The following is a 17,600-nucleotide window of genomic DNA, read 5'->3' as shown; positions in this document are numbered from 1 at the left end:
TTACACTTTTGTGTTACAAAGTGCCTTATATAAAAGTACACTATGTACGTCCAATATCTCTACAGTAACCAGAAAAAAAATGAATCCTGTCTGGAGTGGTAAATCTTTACTAGGAAGAGACACGTCTCCAGTTAAATCAGAGGAAGGCAACCCGTGTCCTTGCCTGAAAATGAATGGAGCCTTTTGTGACTCATAAAAGGCTTCGCTCACAGCACGCTGGAAAGTTAGAGCGATGATAAATTCCCCCTGTAGGTGGCGCTCCTCGTGTGGCAAAAGATAGGAGGCGTCATTCATTCTCGCAGAGTAGAGGAGGGTTTGAGTGACACGCCTAGTGGTGGTGGGAGAGGCAGGATCTATTACTCTGGCAGTGTGTGTGTGTGAGACGCTGGGAGCTCTATGGGTTATTGCCTAGGAACCCTCATTGACAAGGCTGCTATCCCAAAACGTCCTGAGAGAAGGATAGAGGCAAGATTTCCTAATCATGGCACTTGTGCGTTTGGTGGATACTCGCTGGATTACACCCGTTTTGTAACTTCTGGGTTCTCTGAATTTGGATACTTCAAGGTCTAATCTAACTGGAACAATTGCTTATTTCTGATTATTTACAATGACTGCACCAAGAAAGATTTCCAAAGGAGCTTTCTAGTTTTCATTTATATTCCTCCAACTCTGGATCCACTAATGTGCAAAGAGAAGCTGGATATAATGATCCTAACACGTAAGATTGCATTTATTACTATTTTTTTTTATTATTCTGATTTAATATATTGTAGTCGTGAAATGGGTATACAGTCTCAGTCCACTACTGACTGGGATCCCAAGCGTGGGAATTCATGTGTGGAGTGTGGTCCCTAACTGCTGGAGGTGCAGTACTTCATTAAGAAAGCTGCTGGAAGCTTTGAGCTCCAGGTATACAGGGGGCTTTTCATTAGAAGAGGGCAGGGTACCTTCCGCCGCTTTTTAATTATTTTGTGTGATCTAAGCGATGGGCTGACTGCTGTGGTCTGTGTGCTGCTGAGCGTGGAGTGGTTGGGGGATTGCATGTCAGTAGTGGCTGCTGCACGTACTGTAGTGGAGGATCTGACTTCACACGTTCCATCCTCAGCTTTCCAACTATTACGTTTCTTATGAGACTGCAAATAAAAGTGTCTAATATGAATGCAATAGATAGATACTTTTAAAACTGAATTTCTGCAACTGTAAATCAGTATATGACTCATGTTCCTTTTTTGCATTTGGTAGGATAATAACAATAACGGTATTGATAGACTGCTTTGCATCCTTAAGAATATGAATGACTTATAGCCTATATATATATATATATATATATATATATATATATATATACTTTGTTTTTAGATTATTTAATAAATGCAAATGATTTAATAGTACTAAAAAATAACGAATACCACTATATATTTTTTTTTTTATTGAGTACCACTGAATACCACTATTAGTTATCACTAATATACTTTAACTACATTTCTTACTTTGCCCACAAAATCCAAAATCTTTCCTTGCCATGCTTTTCAGAAAGAGTGGACCTTTGTGTCACCACTTGGAGGGGGCTTCATTTGAATTTATATAAGAATTGCATAACCCAGACTTTACGTGGGCTGTCTTTTGCACGTTTTATATGAATGCGCCTTTTTTTATTTTGAAGTCACAGACTTGGGAAATAATTTCTTTTGAAGTTCTCACTAATTAGTCTGCTGGCTTTTATAAAGCTAATGACCCCCTCCTGTTTGTGGTGCCCATGATGTCATACGTTTGACTTTTGATCCCTCCCTAAAGGCAACACCTCCTGCTGGTAGTAAAAAACCCATATATATCTTGCACAAATAGAAAACAAATTTTCCTGGTGTTGTCAAGCTGCCATGCTTGTTTGCTTACCTCCAAGTAAAACATATGGGTCTGCTGGTGCTAAAGATTGTTGAGCCCCCAGAGCTTACAGCTAGTATTGACACAGCCCTTATTATAAACTTAATTAAATAAATAGAGTAAATTGAAAAAGAAAGTTTGCAGAACAGAAAGCTGCAAGTATTCTGTGTTTTATAATGCCATATCTTGATGTGTTATTTAATAATAACACATGCTTTCCTATTTAGATTTTTATATATACTAACATTTCTTCAGTCTCCCATATAACTAAGATGACCTAATGTTGAAGTTCATATTTGCACTAAGTGGTGGCTCTATTCTTGCTTTGGTCTTGGTAATGGGAGACAACATACCAAGTTCTCGGTTAGCCTATTCTATAGGCAAATTATTTACTTTAAAAATAGAATTAAATTATTTTTAAAAGGGGTGATAACAATCTTGGCAGGCGGTGCACGCTTTGATTTGTTTTGGGGGGAGGGGTGTGGAGTTACACTTATTTCTGGAGCATTTTATTTGCTAAGCCTCTTATTCACAGCAGAGGGTGAAGTGCTGCTTGTCAGATCATTTTTGTGTGCTTCATCTGAACCAGGGGAAAAATAATACCGTAGCAGATCGTAGAACAACCTCAGAGTATAAATCTGTCAGCAGCCCTGGAAGGGTGATATAATTCAGCATCCATCTGGCCCACAGGCTATTGCTAAGTCTGCAGCGTGGCTAATTGGTGTTAGGTGATGTCTTTAACCTACCAACTTTGTTCTGCCATCCTGTCTTTTACATCATAACAGATGGTGGCAGAGTCTTTCATTTCACCTGGCCATCTTCTCCATAGATGTCCCTGAACGGAACAGTATGAAAAGAATGTGTGGAGAAGGTTTAGCAGATGTGTTTTACATCACCGCAACATTCCTTTATTTACATTTCTTTTTTTGACACTTGTGTGAAAAATATACTTTTATCATCACCTCTGTGAAAGTATGTTCTATTATTCCTTTATGCCACATTGTGTACTGTTTGTAACGTTTTCCCTGACAATCTGGCCACTGGGGGCAGTGTTTCATTAAACTGTGGAGCATATGGAATGTGTACTGTAGTAAGAGCAGAGTAACATTTTGCCATGTGTTTTAATCAACTTTTATAGCAAATTGAAAGTAAGGTAAATTTTATTAAAGAGCAGTTCACAACCGTTTTATATCAAAACGCTATTTCTTAGGACAAATGTATCGTTGTTATTTTTGTTTTCATTTTAAGTTTGATGATAATCCTTATAAATGACACATTTCAGTAAGCAAAAAACAAAAAAAAATCAAGCTTCAAAGTTGTTCTTTCTATTTTATTTACTACTTTTCTGAATATTTTCGTATAGTTTATGATGTCTGACAAGTTGTCCTATATTAGGTCTGGTGTCAAATTTGGCATGGTAACATCAATGTAGTTATATAAGACACTGGGGAAGTGATTGTTCAACTTCAATAGCAGACCAATGTTACATTATTGTTAGTGCATTTATGATATTATAAAGTCTAGGGAGTATATTTACTAAACTACATGTATGAAAAAGTGGAGATGTTGTATACAGGAACCAAGCAGATTCTAGCTGTCATTGTGTAGAATTTACTAAATAAACAACTAGAATATGGTTGGTTGCTATAGGCAACATCTCCACTTTTTCAAACCCGCAGTTTAGTAAATTTAGCCCGAGATATTCTTGTGTTTGGCTTGCAGTATACAGTTACTGGGAGGTGTCTCTATTTTGGCTTGGAAATTAGGATGCTGCTTTGAACAGGATGATCAGTGGAGGTAAACAAAGGGTCTTGTACTTCTGTCCTCCCCAGTGACAGGAAGGAGGAAATGAGGCAATGCCGTTGGACCTCTAGAGGCTCCAGACAATGCCAGACCCACCCTGACGTGCAATGTATGTGACAAAAATGCATTCTAAACATAATAACTTCAGATGTTTCCTCTTCCTTTGCCTGTATAATAGACGGCATTGGATAAGCCATATAAGTATATCTAAAAATTGACTGTACATTGACTATTTGGGCACATTACTTTTTTGTTTAAAGATGGTCACTGTTCCACCAAGAATATTCATTGTCTATCGACTTAGTGAAGAGTTGATTTGTAGGACCCGAATACTTAAGCAACTTTACTATGTATTAAATTGAACCTTTGGCATGTATTTCTATACTTATTTAAATATCTTGTTCTATTCCTGTAGTGCCTTTAGAGTGACTGGAGCCATTAGTAAACCTGGATAGATAAGAAATGCGTTAAAGCATATTCTTAGGTCCACTTGCATGCAATGAAGAGACTGAATGTCCCTACATCATTTTGTCTTTCAAGAACGCAGAATAGTATACACCTCGTGTGCTATACTGGCTTGGTGGACACTGAAGCCCTGCAATCCCAATAAGTTGTGTTTACTAATACAACTTATAAAAGCCCATAGTATAAGAATCATTACTAATAATTGTAAGAATTGCATCTAACATGCAAAAAAGAGGAAATGTAATGTGCAGTTATTCAATATTGAACAATCAGGAAATTTCCAGGGACAAATCTTTAAAATTTGGAATGGTCCCTGGAAATCAGGGATTGTGGACAACTTTTCTACTTTGTGCAAAAGTCTTAGGGGTATATTTACTAAACTGCGGGTTTGATAAAAGCGGAGATTTTGCCTATAGCAACCAATAAGATTCTAGCTGTCATTTTGTAGAATGCACTAAATAAATGAAAGCTAGAATCTGATTGGTTGCTATAGGCAACATCTCCACTTTTTCAAACCCGCAGTTTAGTAGATATACTCCTTAATTTATGATTGGCTACTGCAGCGCTGTGTAGGGGTTTATTACTTAGGTTTCTGTTATAACCACATACTGGATTACCACAATTTCTGTGGCCAGATGTGTGTTAATAATTAATACCTGACAGACCACCTGGATTCTAACATTCCGCCTGGGAAACCTTTTGCATCCAGGTTATCAGAGGCACAGATCAGAGCAGACACTTCTGGAACAACTGCTGTTTATCCCCACTCTGATATTGCCTGGGCATTAAAAAAGGCAGCCTTGTTTATCTGAGCGTGGTATCCCAGCCAATATCCCACATATTACATATGGGCTGATCTGCACTTTCCTTGAAATGATAGGAGATGATGAATTTCTGGTACTGTGTTAAATTTATGTTATTTGCCTTTTACTACACCAAAATCATCCTTGTTTAGGTCATTCCTAACATAGCTCTTACTTGTTCTTAAACATTGACAGACGGGGGGAGCTGGGGTGTAGTGTAAATAACCATGTGTGTGGTACACAGGATGTCAGGATTGTCTTTCGTATTGTTTATTATGTTTGACCACAAGGCTGATGAATATGGAAGAATGCTAACTCCGAGATATCCACAGGACTATTTGAGTAAGCAAATCAGTGGCAAGAGAAATGCTTCTGCTGACTTCTGCCTTCACCCATAACAGAAGTCTGTAAAACACAGCTGGTATGACATGATGCTGTACTGGAATCTTTTCTTTCTCTTTTTTTCATTAATGTTTCATGTAATATACATATATCCTAAGAAGAGTGTTCTGTGAATCTGTAGATTCTTACATTCCTGTTTCCGGTCTAGTAGAGAATATCAAAGATTTAACAGAATGTAAATAATATAGATGTGTTGTATAGTATACACTTCTTTACATTATATAGTCTATCTAACAAATCCTTTCTTTCCATGAGTTACAGTAGATTTGTTCTGTTTACACAATGTCATTACAGAATTGTGTTCTACTTACAGTTTCTGTAAAACTAATTAGATAACACAATACATAATAAAATAAAGATTAATTGCTATTATGCATTTTGGAACCAATCCCACATTTTTGGGATGGTGATGGAAGAAGTTAACCATTTATTAGATCAAATGATGGACAGTTTAGAGGGTAAGGGAGTAAGAGATTTCAGTTTGATGGAGAGACAGTTTAAAGTGAAAACAATGGGATACTTTGGATGCAAAAGATATCGGGCAGTTCTATACATTTAGGGCCTCATTTAGAGGTGGACGCAATGTGCGTCTAAGACGTACATGAAGGAGTGGGAGTGTGCCGCAGCTTGGTAGGGTATTAGGAGTAGCATGCAACCCCAGTTGCGTCCCACTCGTAATACCCTACCAAGCTGCGACCAGTTCCCGCAGCTAGCTAACTACTTGTGCCACCTAATTCCTGCCGCAATTTTCTCTTTTTTGACGTGTGTTCCGTCTGCGTCTTGATCCGACTAGGGTGGTTTTTGCGGGTAGATGCCCATAGTATCTAAATTTTTCATGGTCACGCCTACATAACTCAGTGTTCCGCCCTTTCCCCGGTACTGAGACGCAAGCTGTCACAAGTGTACAATGCGTCTGAAAAGCAGACAGAACTTCAGGGTACTGTTGCTTACTGCACATGACCGTCAGTGGAAATGTGCAGGATGCGTCTGAAACTGACTTTGTATCCGACTCTAAATGAGACCCTTAAAACTGCATTCACAATACTTAATTGAATGCACCGATAGAGGCATTTTGTTAATCATGTCATCAGAGGCTAGCTTCAACTCTATGCTAGTTCTTATCATACTCATTAGTTCAAGATGGTCCTAGGTTGGTCAAAGAACCTCAGCAGGAAGCACGGAAGCCAAAACACCTGGCTCCTGTCAGTCTGGGCAGCCGCCTCCCTCCAGCGGTGACAGGCACTGTTGAGTCTGGAGGAAGAGTGCAGAGGCTACTGAAGTATGAATGGGTGGACCAGGACAAGCAGTGGAATGTACGGCTCTGTTTATTTATTTGTCTTATTCCTCTACGTCAGTTATTGAAAACACTGATCTCTGTGTTACGAGTGAATGACTTCCTGCTTTCACCAGTGCAGAGAAATGGCTTTTTGATGAATGGCATCATCATAAGTTTCATATGCTTGCAAAGGAATATCTGATTTTAATTTGCAAATTATTAAATGCAATTTTTTTATTTTTTTTGCACGTGGCTAACCATGATCTGTATTTGGAGGAGCTCACATTTAGCACATGATAATAAGCTGAATCTTTATCAATAGTTTTATGTTTATGACTCTCTTACCTACTCTCCTGAAATATTCTTGAGACTCCCAACCTTAACTCTCCTTCCCAGATCCAGCTTCACTCTCTGGTGAGGTAGGCTGGGCCTTCATGATGCGATTTGCTGGCAATCGTGAAGGCGCAAATCTTGTTGACGCGCGGGGGGCGGACGGGAACATTGGTTCTACCAGTGTGTTTAGGCAACGAGTGTAGCCTAACATTTGTTTTTTTAGAATTGTTTGAGTAAATTCTTGTAGGAAAGTCTGTTATTCCATTTGTCTCTTGTTATACTCCTGTACTGTGACCATTGTTTGTTTTAGCACATCACTATACATTGCTGCAGGATATGTCCGTGCTTTATAAATAAAAGATAAAAAAAACCGGAATGTATTGTTTCCTGAGAACATCTGTATGATTCTCGGCAGTGGAAAATATTCGCTTAATCTTATCAGAGTGCTAAAAGGCTATTAGCAAATGTAGATATGACCAATCACAACGTGTGAAGCATTCAAGAAGCAAATTCACTGTGCCCAAAGTGTCATCACTTACATGATTGCCCTGTTACTTTTTTTTAACACTTTCAATTAGTACTAGTGTGATTATTTCAATCAAATTGTGCACACAGAAAACAATTTGTTGTTCAAACTCCATAATGCTACGCAATGACAATTTTTTTTGTATAAAGTAATCCACCATTCTCCTTATTTCACCTAATTGAAATATGGGCGTCCCATGTCATAGGCCCCTTTCCCTGCGCTATTGGGATCCTTGATATTATTAGACCTAGCGCCTGATTACCAAGTAGGCTGCAGGAGAACTCGGCACCCCTCATCACACACCAACAGGACTCCCAATTCATTAACATTTCAATGTTCCAGCTCACTACTCATTGCCCACAGGACTTTGAACATCAGCAACCAGAAGCAACATGATAATACATCAAGACACTGGTGTAGACAATGGCACTGCTGCACCCGACTTGGGTATCAGACCTTCTGCTGCTTTCATTAGGGTCCCCCAAGACTACATGAGCAATTTCTGTTAAGGAGGGGTAAGAATGCAGTTAATTTCTTTTTTATTTTCATTAAAAGTGGAATTAGTAGTGTGGCCTGGGCCTAGATTAATTATTTCAGTGACGACATACAATTATTCTGGTTATTTTTTGCAAGAAACCAGTATAGCTAAATATTATCAGTGTGCAATGCACCATGAATACATGAGTGGGAAGAATGTACATAACTTGGATGATTGCATTTTTGAACTGTATATAGCTGATAAGAATAAGCTTTTTAATCTTCTGCCGTCATACAAATCGGAACAATTCTATAGGCTAAAACAGTTTACTGACAGATCATATTGAGGGGTAGATGTATCAAGCTGGAGGTTTGAAAAAGTGGAGATGTTGTCTATAGCAACCAATCAGATTCTAGCTGTCCGTTTGTAGAATGTACTAAATAAAGTATAACTAGAATTTGGTTGCTATAGGCAACATCTCCACTTTTTGAAACCCGCAGCTTGATAAATTTACCCACTGGAGTTCAAAAAAAAAAAAAAAAACCCCTTTTAGTGGCAGGCTGTAAGGTCCTAGCCTTAGTTCTGCACAGGGCACCAGTGGCTGCCCATCGTAGCCTGATGGTGTCGAGGTAGCTGTACGACAGTGGTATGCGAGCTTCCTAGCATATTGCGGTATGTGACATTTTTTGTCTATTTTCACCTGTACACGCACAGTCTTGCTAGAAAGCTTTACATGCTTGTGTAGCTTTTGAAAATGTCAACTTTGCTTACAAAGCTGCAGTCAGTGATGCAAATGAAGTCATTCTTCAACTGTCATCACGTTTCTGTGAAAGGGCTTGCATGCCATCTCCTTCTAGGGATTGTGTGTTAATAGAGAGCGCCTTCCTCTTCCAGGAGCTGGCTCTGTACATCTGAGTCTCAAAAGCATACAAAAGCTCCTTTATTGAGATCTCTAATCTCATCGTAAGTATGCTCAAGTACAAAGGAGCAGAAGGAAACCGAGAGGAAATGTCAGAAAAAAAACATTGGCATTTCTAGCATGTTGGGTAGAATTATCAGCAATAGGAGGCTTGCATAAGCGGAATTGTATATCTACAACCGGGGATGATTTTCAAGGGGGTCGTGAAGAGTTGACAACTCTTTACCGGTTCAGGAAAATATAGAAAAGACCATTTGAGACAGGTTTATAGGTAGCTATTTATTATATAAAGCTGTACCTTTCATATGACAAATTGACCCGAAATAAACATCCTTTGTGCTCAAGATGACATCGAATCTGTAGTTAAGAATTGACTACTTTTTAAAGACAATATATGGTGAAACATTACTTGAAAAGTAATTTCTTGATAAAGGTAAGAATGCATTTTACAATTTATCATTATAATTTGTCCATTAGGGGGCACTGTTTCATTGGATTGTATGAATCAGAGAAAGGGGACACATGGTTCTCCAATTTGAGCTAAAAGTGCCAACAAGTTGAGTATATTTTGCTTTTAATTGGTGACAAACAGTATTGTAATGCTTCAATTCAAATAGTTTTTTTCGGCTGTAAATTTCCTTTTGAACAATAGCAATCCCATCTTCTGTTCTGCAAATACCTGCCTATTATTAATGGAAACATAGAGTGCATTAACATTATATTTTGTTATAAGTTCATTTGTGTAAATTTTTTAAAGGTTTTGTAACCTCTGGAGATATTTGGAGATGCTCAGCCACATGTGCTAAATGCAGTTGTGATTTCCCCTCACTTTTATGATTAATTGAATATATGAAGGAAGCTAAACTGAGCAGTAATGAGAAAAACAGAACTGCGTAATTCAATAAATAGGGTGGTTCTATTAGGGTGTACTTTGATGTGACATTTACACTTTTGCACAGTTCACGCTTCTTTTTTGGATTCCTCCACCACCCCGCAATCCCAGGCACATTGTTTTAGTGCACTGGGTGGACCATATAAGCTCACCGGTGCAACATCAAAGGGATTTGCGGTGCTCTTTGCAAGCTCATGTTCTTTCACATGGAAGATATTGCATGTAGTGGACTTCTTGACCACTGTTTTTTTTCGTTTTTGTTTTGTTTTATTAAACTCTACCTTTTAGTAAGTGTTTGTTTGTTGTTTTTTTTAGTTTGCTGCTTGTTTTTTCTACAAATGATTTTCAAACCAGGACGGTCTCTGAGGCCATGACAGTGGGAGTGGGGAAGGGCAGTAGCACACAGGGTTTCTGTGGCCATGACAGTGGGGGTGGGGAAGGGCAGTAGCACACAGGGTTTCTGTGGCCATGACAGTGGGGGTGGGGAAGGGCAGTAGCACACAGGGTTTCTGTGGCAATGACAGTGGGGGTGGGGAAGGGCAGTAGCACACAGGGTTTCTGTGGCCATGACAGTGGGGGTGGGGAAGGGCAGTAGCACACAGGGTTTCTGTGGCAATGACAGTGGGGGTGGGGAAGGGCAGTAGCACACAGGGTTTCTGTGGCCATGACAGTGGGGGTGGGGAAGGGCAGTAGCACACAGGGTTTCTGTGGCCATGTACAAACCTAGTCAAAGCAGCTCCCAAAAACATTCAAAAAAATGAGACCTCACTGGCAGGAAGAAAGCAACCGAAAACACTGCCAAAATGAACCAATTCAAGACTTCAGTCCCAAATAAGTAACGCCACATCTTCTACAATTCACATGACATAGTTGCATTGAGAGTATTTCAGCAGGAAAGCTCTAACATCTGGTGAGACTGACTGATATTAAACAGCAGTGCATCTGTACATCCTCATACAGCTGGCAGGGCAAACATCCCTAAAAGAGCCAGAGGCACTGATAAGCAAATCTTCCCCTGCTGTTCCAAGGAGCCAGGATGACCAGGAGGATGTCTGGGTTCTAAGGCCACCATCCTTTTTGACCTGAGTGCAACGATTAACCCTGGCATAGCCAAAGAGGCTTAACCTATGCTTGACGCTCATGGACTTTTGGCTTGTTTCTCAATCCATAAATGTTCCATTTTGCTAGTTACCTACTTAATTATTTCTTGTCTTTGGCCATAAAGATTTCATGATAAATCTCATATTTGACAGTGAAAATGTCAACCAAGCTTCCATCAGATACTTGCTGTATACGTAGCATGCATCTGCACGCACCTCATGTGTACTTCATATGTGTCCGGTTTTAAATCGACAAACTTACAAGCCTTATATCCATGCTTATATTCAGTACACTCCAAATGATAGATCTTTGTGGTATTTAGTTCATTGTGGCTATTGGTGGTAGTGACATCCTAATTTAGATGTTACAGGCACAGTAAAAAGAGTCTTCAAGGACCCCCGATATTCAACCCTACAGGAACCCCTAATAATCACCCCTGGCTATAGCCATCTACAATGCATTTTAAATAAAAAAAGAAATCTCACTTTGTAGTTTCAGTGGACCAGATAAAGTGTTTTGAATGAGGCTTTATGGGATAAGTTATTGATTAAATATTTCTGATGTAAATTTGGGCGTATTTGGTTTTACATTATTATCATTTATTTCTAGGCTGAAGGATGTTATCCTGAAGTCCCAGGAAGTGTGTTAATATAGCCTAATAGTTCCCAGCTCTGTACACAAAGGAGCTCTGCTAAACTTCATTTAAACGCGCAAACCTAGCTTTGTGAACCCAGTTAACAAACAAGGCTGCGTCCAATAAAAATTTCCTGTTTCCTTCCCCCTCCTGTGCCTGTTGCATGCTTACTACAATACAGCATTACAGGGGAGATTTCCTGCTGCATGTTATATAGTGCATCTTCCAGGATTCCTCGCACAACAATAAGATCTTATCGGCGTCCCACAAGTATTAATACTGCAATTGGAAGCTTATGACGTTTGAGAAGAGTTTAAAGCAGAGTGGTTATATAGTTGATGTTAAACTATACCCACCATGATGTACTCTGTCACTGCAGTATAGTCCTTCAGGATATACAATTGTTCCTGAAAATAAGATGAATGCAAGGTTAAATAAAACCATACTTGCCAACTCTCCCGGAATGTCTGGGAGACTCCCGCATTTTGCGAGTCTCCCGGAATCCCGAGCGAGTGTGGCAATATCCAGGATCTGCCCACTTCACTAGCAAGATTCCCGGTGAATCGCAGAGTTTGGTCCCGCCCCCGCTGTCAAATGACGCGTTTGCGTCATTACGTCACGGGGGGCGGGTCCAAAATGCCGCACATTTTGGTGGCCCGCCCCCATCACGCCCACCTCTCCCGGAAACCAACTTTGTCAAGTTGGTAAGTATGAATAAAACGTCCACTTTTATTTTTAGGATGCGTCATAAGCACATAAACACATACCTTTTCTCACTTCTCATTACATTACTACAATGGGATTTTTTGGACCCATACTTGCACTTTTATTGTAAAGTCCATATTGTATGAACATGGTAAGTATTTGATCTGTTTGTTATGAAATGTTTCATTTATTAGTGCATAGTATAATCATACTTGCCAACTCTCCCTGAATGTCAGGGAGACTCCCTGAAATAGGGGTGATCTCCCTCACTCTTTAAAAAGTCTGGCATTCTCCCTAATGCTGACCCAGTACAAGACGTTGTTGGCTTCGTCATCTGTGGCATGATGACACAGTTTATAATTTGTGTCCTCTGTCCATGTATTGATGCCTATGGTGGTGGCCATTTTCATGGAGATCAAGATTTAATCAAAGACTGACAGGTAACACAACATGACTTCAGTAATGAAGACAGAAATGTAAAAGACACTTCAGTCTCTAGAAATTCATTAGCTGCTTTTTTTTAATGCATAGTGGCCTACTCTCCCAGAATGTCTGGGAGACTCCCGCATTTCATGGAGCTCTCCCGCGAGAGCAGGGAAACCTCCCGGTTCTCACCCCGCAATAGATAAGTGCAGGGGGTGGGGCTTAATGACGCAAATATCACATCATCGTAGCCCCGCCCCCGCTGTAATTGGTCCAAATTGTAACAACCGTTTAGAGGCGGTGCCAAAATGATGCGATTCGTCATGCCCCACCCCTACACGCCCATCTCCCCCGGGATCTCCCTGAAGCATGAAGTATGAGTATAATTAAACACTGCTTATGGTTTTTAAATTTGCTTTGTTCATTGCTTTATACCGCTGTGTAATTGAGACCATGCAAAATTGTCCTCTAGTGATATATTTCAGTTGCTTATATATGGTAAATAAAGGGAGAGAACCCAGAGTGGAAGACAAGTAGGGGTACTGCTATTTGCACTCTAGATCTCCACATTTCTCTTACGTTCAGACATAGCTACAGTTGTGAGCCTGGAGCACCAATGTTGCTACAGAGATTATGAGAAAGGTGGCATTAGTGGTAAGCACTAGAGTCATGAGTTTGATCCCCAACCATGGCCTCCGGTTTCCTCCCACAAGCCAAAAACATGCTGTTCGGTTAATTGACTGCTGACAAAATTAACACTAGTGCGTCTGTGTATGTTAGGGAATTCAGACTGTAAGCTCCAATAGGCCAGGGACTAATGTGAATGATATTCTCTTTGTACAGTTGTAAGGTCCCTATCGGAGATGTGCCTCACAGGGCGACTAACTCCTAATACCTCCGAATTTACCACGATCCGCGTGGATGACTGGATCCTACCTCGGTCCCGGATTGGGTTTTCCCCGGACGCCCGCAAGTAACACCTAAGAGGGAAAAACACAGTTAAACCGAGTCTACCAAGTAAGGGCTGTCCGAGACTACGGCAAAGAACAAGGGCACAGTCAGTCCAAGCTCCTTGCCGCCTCCTCACTTTGTTCTTGCCAAGACGCGGGGGACTACAGGCACTGAAGGCCAAGACCAGTCCGAGGACTAATCCCGCCTCAAGTACCTCACACACCTGCCGGTGAGGGCCTAATCGAAAGGAGGAATCGAGCGTGATACTCACCGGGACACTCCCACTTCCGATCCGGTTCTCCTGCACCTTCCCGACTCCTGCGGATGACAAGAACACACAGCCTCCCACTACGCTCTCCGTGAGACTAAGATGGCACCCACCAAACTGGACTGACTGCAACAGCGCCCCGACCCTAACAACGTTCTAATGGTCGGCAACGCAACTAAGTCAAAACACTAGGACTAACTAGGTGTGGTGCACTAACGGAACTGCTCACTTACACGCTACGGGGAACACCAGACGGTGTTCACAGCCTAAACCGGAGGGCGGTTCCTAACCCCCTCACCCAGGTCGTACCAAGAAGCTGCCTTCTTGCTATGGAGTCACACACAGGCCCTAAGGACGGGTTCTTTAAGCCCGGCTGAGGCTCAGTAGGACAGCACACTAACCCGCGGGCCGACTGCCGCACGGAACAGCCGATCGAACTGAACCGCCCGACTGCCTGTACTCGGGTATCTCACACGTGTCCCTACGTCCGGAACCACAGGTCCACCTGCACGGAACCGGCCTTGAGGACCCTTGATCAGAACCACGGCCGCCCCTGGAACTGCCTCAAGGTGTGCTGCACTGCCACCAACTCACTCAGCCACCCCCTCTGGGTACCAGTGTGACCCCGGGGACCTAAGGGACAGGAAAACTACGTGTATTCTCCCCTGACTATGTGTATGCTGGTAACTACACTTGTCCCCACAGCACGGGTTAGCACAGGAAAACCACAGGAACAAGAGCCTACCTTTAATGGGGGCCTGACGTCTTGCCCCTGGACACAGTTATGTAGCACACCCCAAAATACCGTAATGTAAACTATACTCACCGCACAGACAGAATAAATACAGTGTACAGTACCTTGCATGCTACTTACCCGAACACACCGCTGTTAGCCAACCAGCAGGTTGCTACAGCACCACAGGAGCCTACGCTCTACTGTACCTCCTAACCACGTGTGCTCACCTCACACAGGACCGCGCCTACACTCACGAGGCTCCCACGCCTCTACCACACACCACCAGGGCCTTATGCCCTACACACCATGGGTCCCTGCCCAGCTACACACAGAGCCTTGTGCTCTGATTAATGGGCCTCAGCCCCCTCTCTACCTCAGGGCTCTGAGCCCACTAACTAGGGCCTTGTGCCCTACTACCTAGGGGTCCTAGCCCCTGCCTGAGGCCTGTGGCCTCCCTAACTGACTGAGGGCCTTGTGCCCTTAATAGCAGACGGGCTACCAGCCCCTAACCAGGCCCTCTGGCCTTCCTATGGCCTCTAGGCCACTAACTACCTAAGGGCCTTGTGCCCTTGTACCTGGGCTCTCACGCCCTTGTCTAGCTAATAGGGGCTTGTCCCCTTTATCATATATCCTAATGGCCTACTGGCCCACTAACTTCGTTGGGGCCTAGTGCCCAGGTCCCTGGGCCTTGTGCCCCTAATTTAGCGTGCCCACGGGCCTTGTGCCCGACTGTGCCCACGGGCCTAGTGCCCGACTTTATTTCGTGTGCTGCGGGCGTGGGCCCGGGAGAGGAGTTGCCTGGCAAGGCCTTACCTGGGGCTGTCTTCGGGGAGCTTCTCCTGGACTCCTTCCCCGCCTGCCGCTGCTTCTATGCTCTGCCGCCGGCTTCTGTTCTTGATCACGCCGGTCTTCAGGCAGCAGAGGCGCTCTTAGCCCTAACAAGGGCTCTCTGCCGCCACTGCTGGTCTCCGCTGGCTTCTCTTCTAGTCTTGATCCCGCAGCTCTCCGCGACACGTCCTCTTCTTGATCTCTCCGCCGACGGACTGAACATGGCGGCGCGCGCGCTGACGTCATCACGTAGCGTCGACGCGACGCCACGTGATGACATGGCGGGCCCGGATTGGTCCGTCGCCATTTTTCTTTTTGAAATGGCCGGGAGGTGAGCCCTGATTGGCTCACCGTCCCGGCTGAACGGAGGGAACCGCCGCCCGAGGGATGACGACGGCCCCGGCCAGGTAAGTCCTCCACACAGTGCTGCAGAATTGGTGGCGCTATATAAATAAATGGTGATGATGATATTCTATGGGTGTGCTTGAACATAATGGTTCGGTCAGAGGTAGCTGATATTGGTATGTTGTAGGTCACAGAACGTGGGCCCCAGCCTGTGTACTGCTATAGGCAAGAATGTGGTGAATTTGTATAGTCCCCACCCAAAAAAGGGACTGTCCCAGTTAATTTTCCCTTGAGAAGTAAACCGTGTAGAGAGAAACAAATTTCTCTGTGCAGTATAACTGTATAAATCTGCTTCTGTACATTTACAGTATAATGAAGTCAACATAAATACCACATATAGGACATTCTTCCATCAGCTGGCATCTCATTCAAGCTGCATGTTGGGGCCCCTATGTTATCCTATGCCCTGACTCCCCTTGAGTCTAACCCTGACTTGCATATCAAAACATATTTTATGCTGCGTGTTAAGTGATTGACTTTAGCTGTTGGGACACAGAGTTGTCTGATACAAACTGGTGAATATATGGGAGCTATTTCCTATTTTCTAGGATGTTGTAACCAGAGAGCCTTTATCCTTTATCAGTTCCTCTTTTGTGAATGTTGGCTGCATTCCACAAAATATTTTCTGTACACTTCTTTCTTGACTCTTTTTTTTTTTTTTTTTTTTTTTTTTTCATTTTAGAGGCCTGTTTTCATGTACTGCTGAAAATTGCCTAAATTAAATTCCAGAGCCTGCTCTTTTCAGTTGCATTGGTTAAGTAGGTCAATTTCCAATAGCTATACCACTTTATCAGTCTACGTGCTGCTTTGCATGTGTTTCTCTGACCTAAGGCAGAAGTAAACAGCATACGTCCAGTTCTGTAAATACTTGTCTGTCAGTGAGACCCCCTCCTCGTTCCTCCTAATGACTTGTCCAATGATCAATGTGTAAATCGTTATGGCTACAGAGCCGAGAGACCCCAACGCTGGGATTATGAGAATTGTTCTACAACCCTCTCTAAACGTACCAAATCCATTTCGCTAATTAGAGCTGGAGGGTTTAGAGTGACAGCATTCCTGGTTGGATCTTTCCTAGGATTCTATAGACTTGTAAGTTGGCTGACCTTGACCTGCCCATTATTAAATATTTTAAGCGTTAAAATTGAGGGGTCAAATGTTATAGGCTTATTTATGCCCTCAACGTGATTGTGTAGAAATGCATGAAGTATATGCTGGGTAGCAATAGTATCCTAACCAAGTAGGTGGTAAAATTGTCTAGTCAATTGTGCCTAATTAAGCCTTTTTGTTCTGGCCCATCAAGAAGGCTCAATGTAGTCAAGGCTGGGTAAACATTGAGAATTTGATTGCTCACCACCACCTGTTTGCTTGATTAAGCAAAATGTGAAAGAGTCAGTGTTCATTTCACTTAATAGAGTGCCTTTTACACAGTGTCGCAGGCGCTCCGTCCTCTGGGGGTCCTGCTCTTTCTTCTCAGTGTCTCTGCAGTCTGACTACTTTTAGGAGGTGACACAATGCAATTCTCCATTAGTCTCTGGTTAGCCATGCTTTAGAACATGTACATAAAGAAGAATTTTACAGTTGTGTATGCATTGTATTATATTTAGGTATATGCAATCTATTCAAAGTGAACGGCCGATATAGACTGACTGTTGTTGGTAAATGTTACATTGAATTTGTTTTCATCACGTAAGTTGTGATCAAACATATTGAGTTCTGTCACTCATACTCTGGGAAACCACATATTTCCCTATAGGCTCCATAGACCAAAAAT

General features: G+C 42.3%; 1 protein-coding gene across 4 annotated transcripts in view; it reads left to right on the top strand.

The window, feature by feature from the left end:
• Positions 1-17,600, top strand: part of DLC1 (DLC1 Rho GTPase activating protein) — a 393,767-nt gene that overhangs the window by 347,254 nt on the left and 28,913 nt on the right. Inside the window, exon 1 of one of the 4 annotated variants that reach the window (XM_075196183.1) lies at positions 375-718. The exons of the other annotated variants lie outside the window; for them this stretch is intronic. Coding sequence (XP_075052284.1) covers positions 682-718 — 37 coding nt within the window. The 5' untranslated portion in view covers positions 375-681. Of the gene's footprint in view, positions 1-374; positions 719-17,600 lie in introns of those variants that run through there. 4 annotated transcript variants of the gene reach the window in all.

Source organism: Mixophyes fleayi, chromosome 1 (assembly GCF_038048845.1).
Source record: "Mixophyes fleayi isolate aMixFle1 chromosome 1, aMixFle1.hap1, whole genome shotgun sequence".
Lineage (NCBI taxonomy): Eukaryota > Metazoa > Chordata > Amphibia > Anura > Limnodynastidae > Mixophyes > Mixophyes fleayi.
This window is presented reverse-complemented; position numbering and strand designations above follow the sequence as displayed.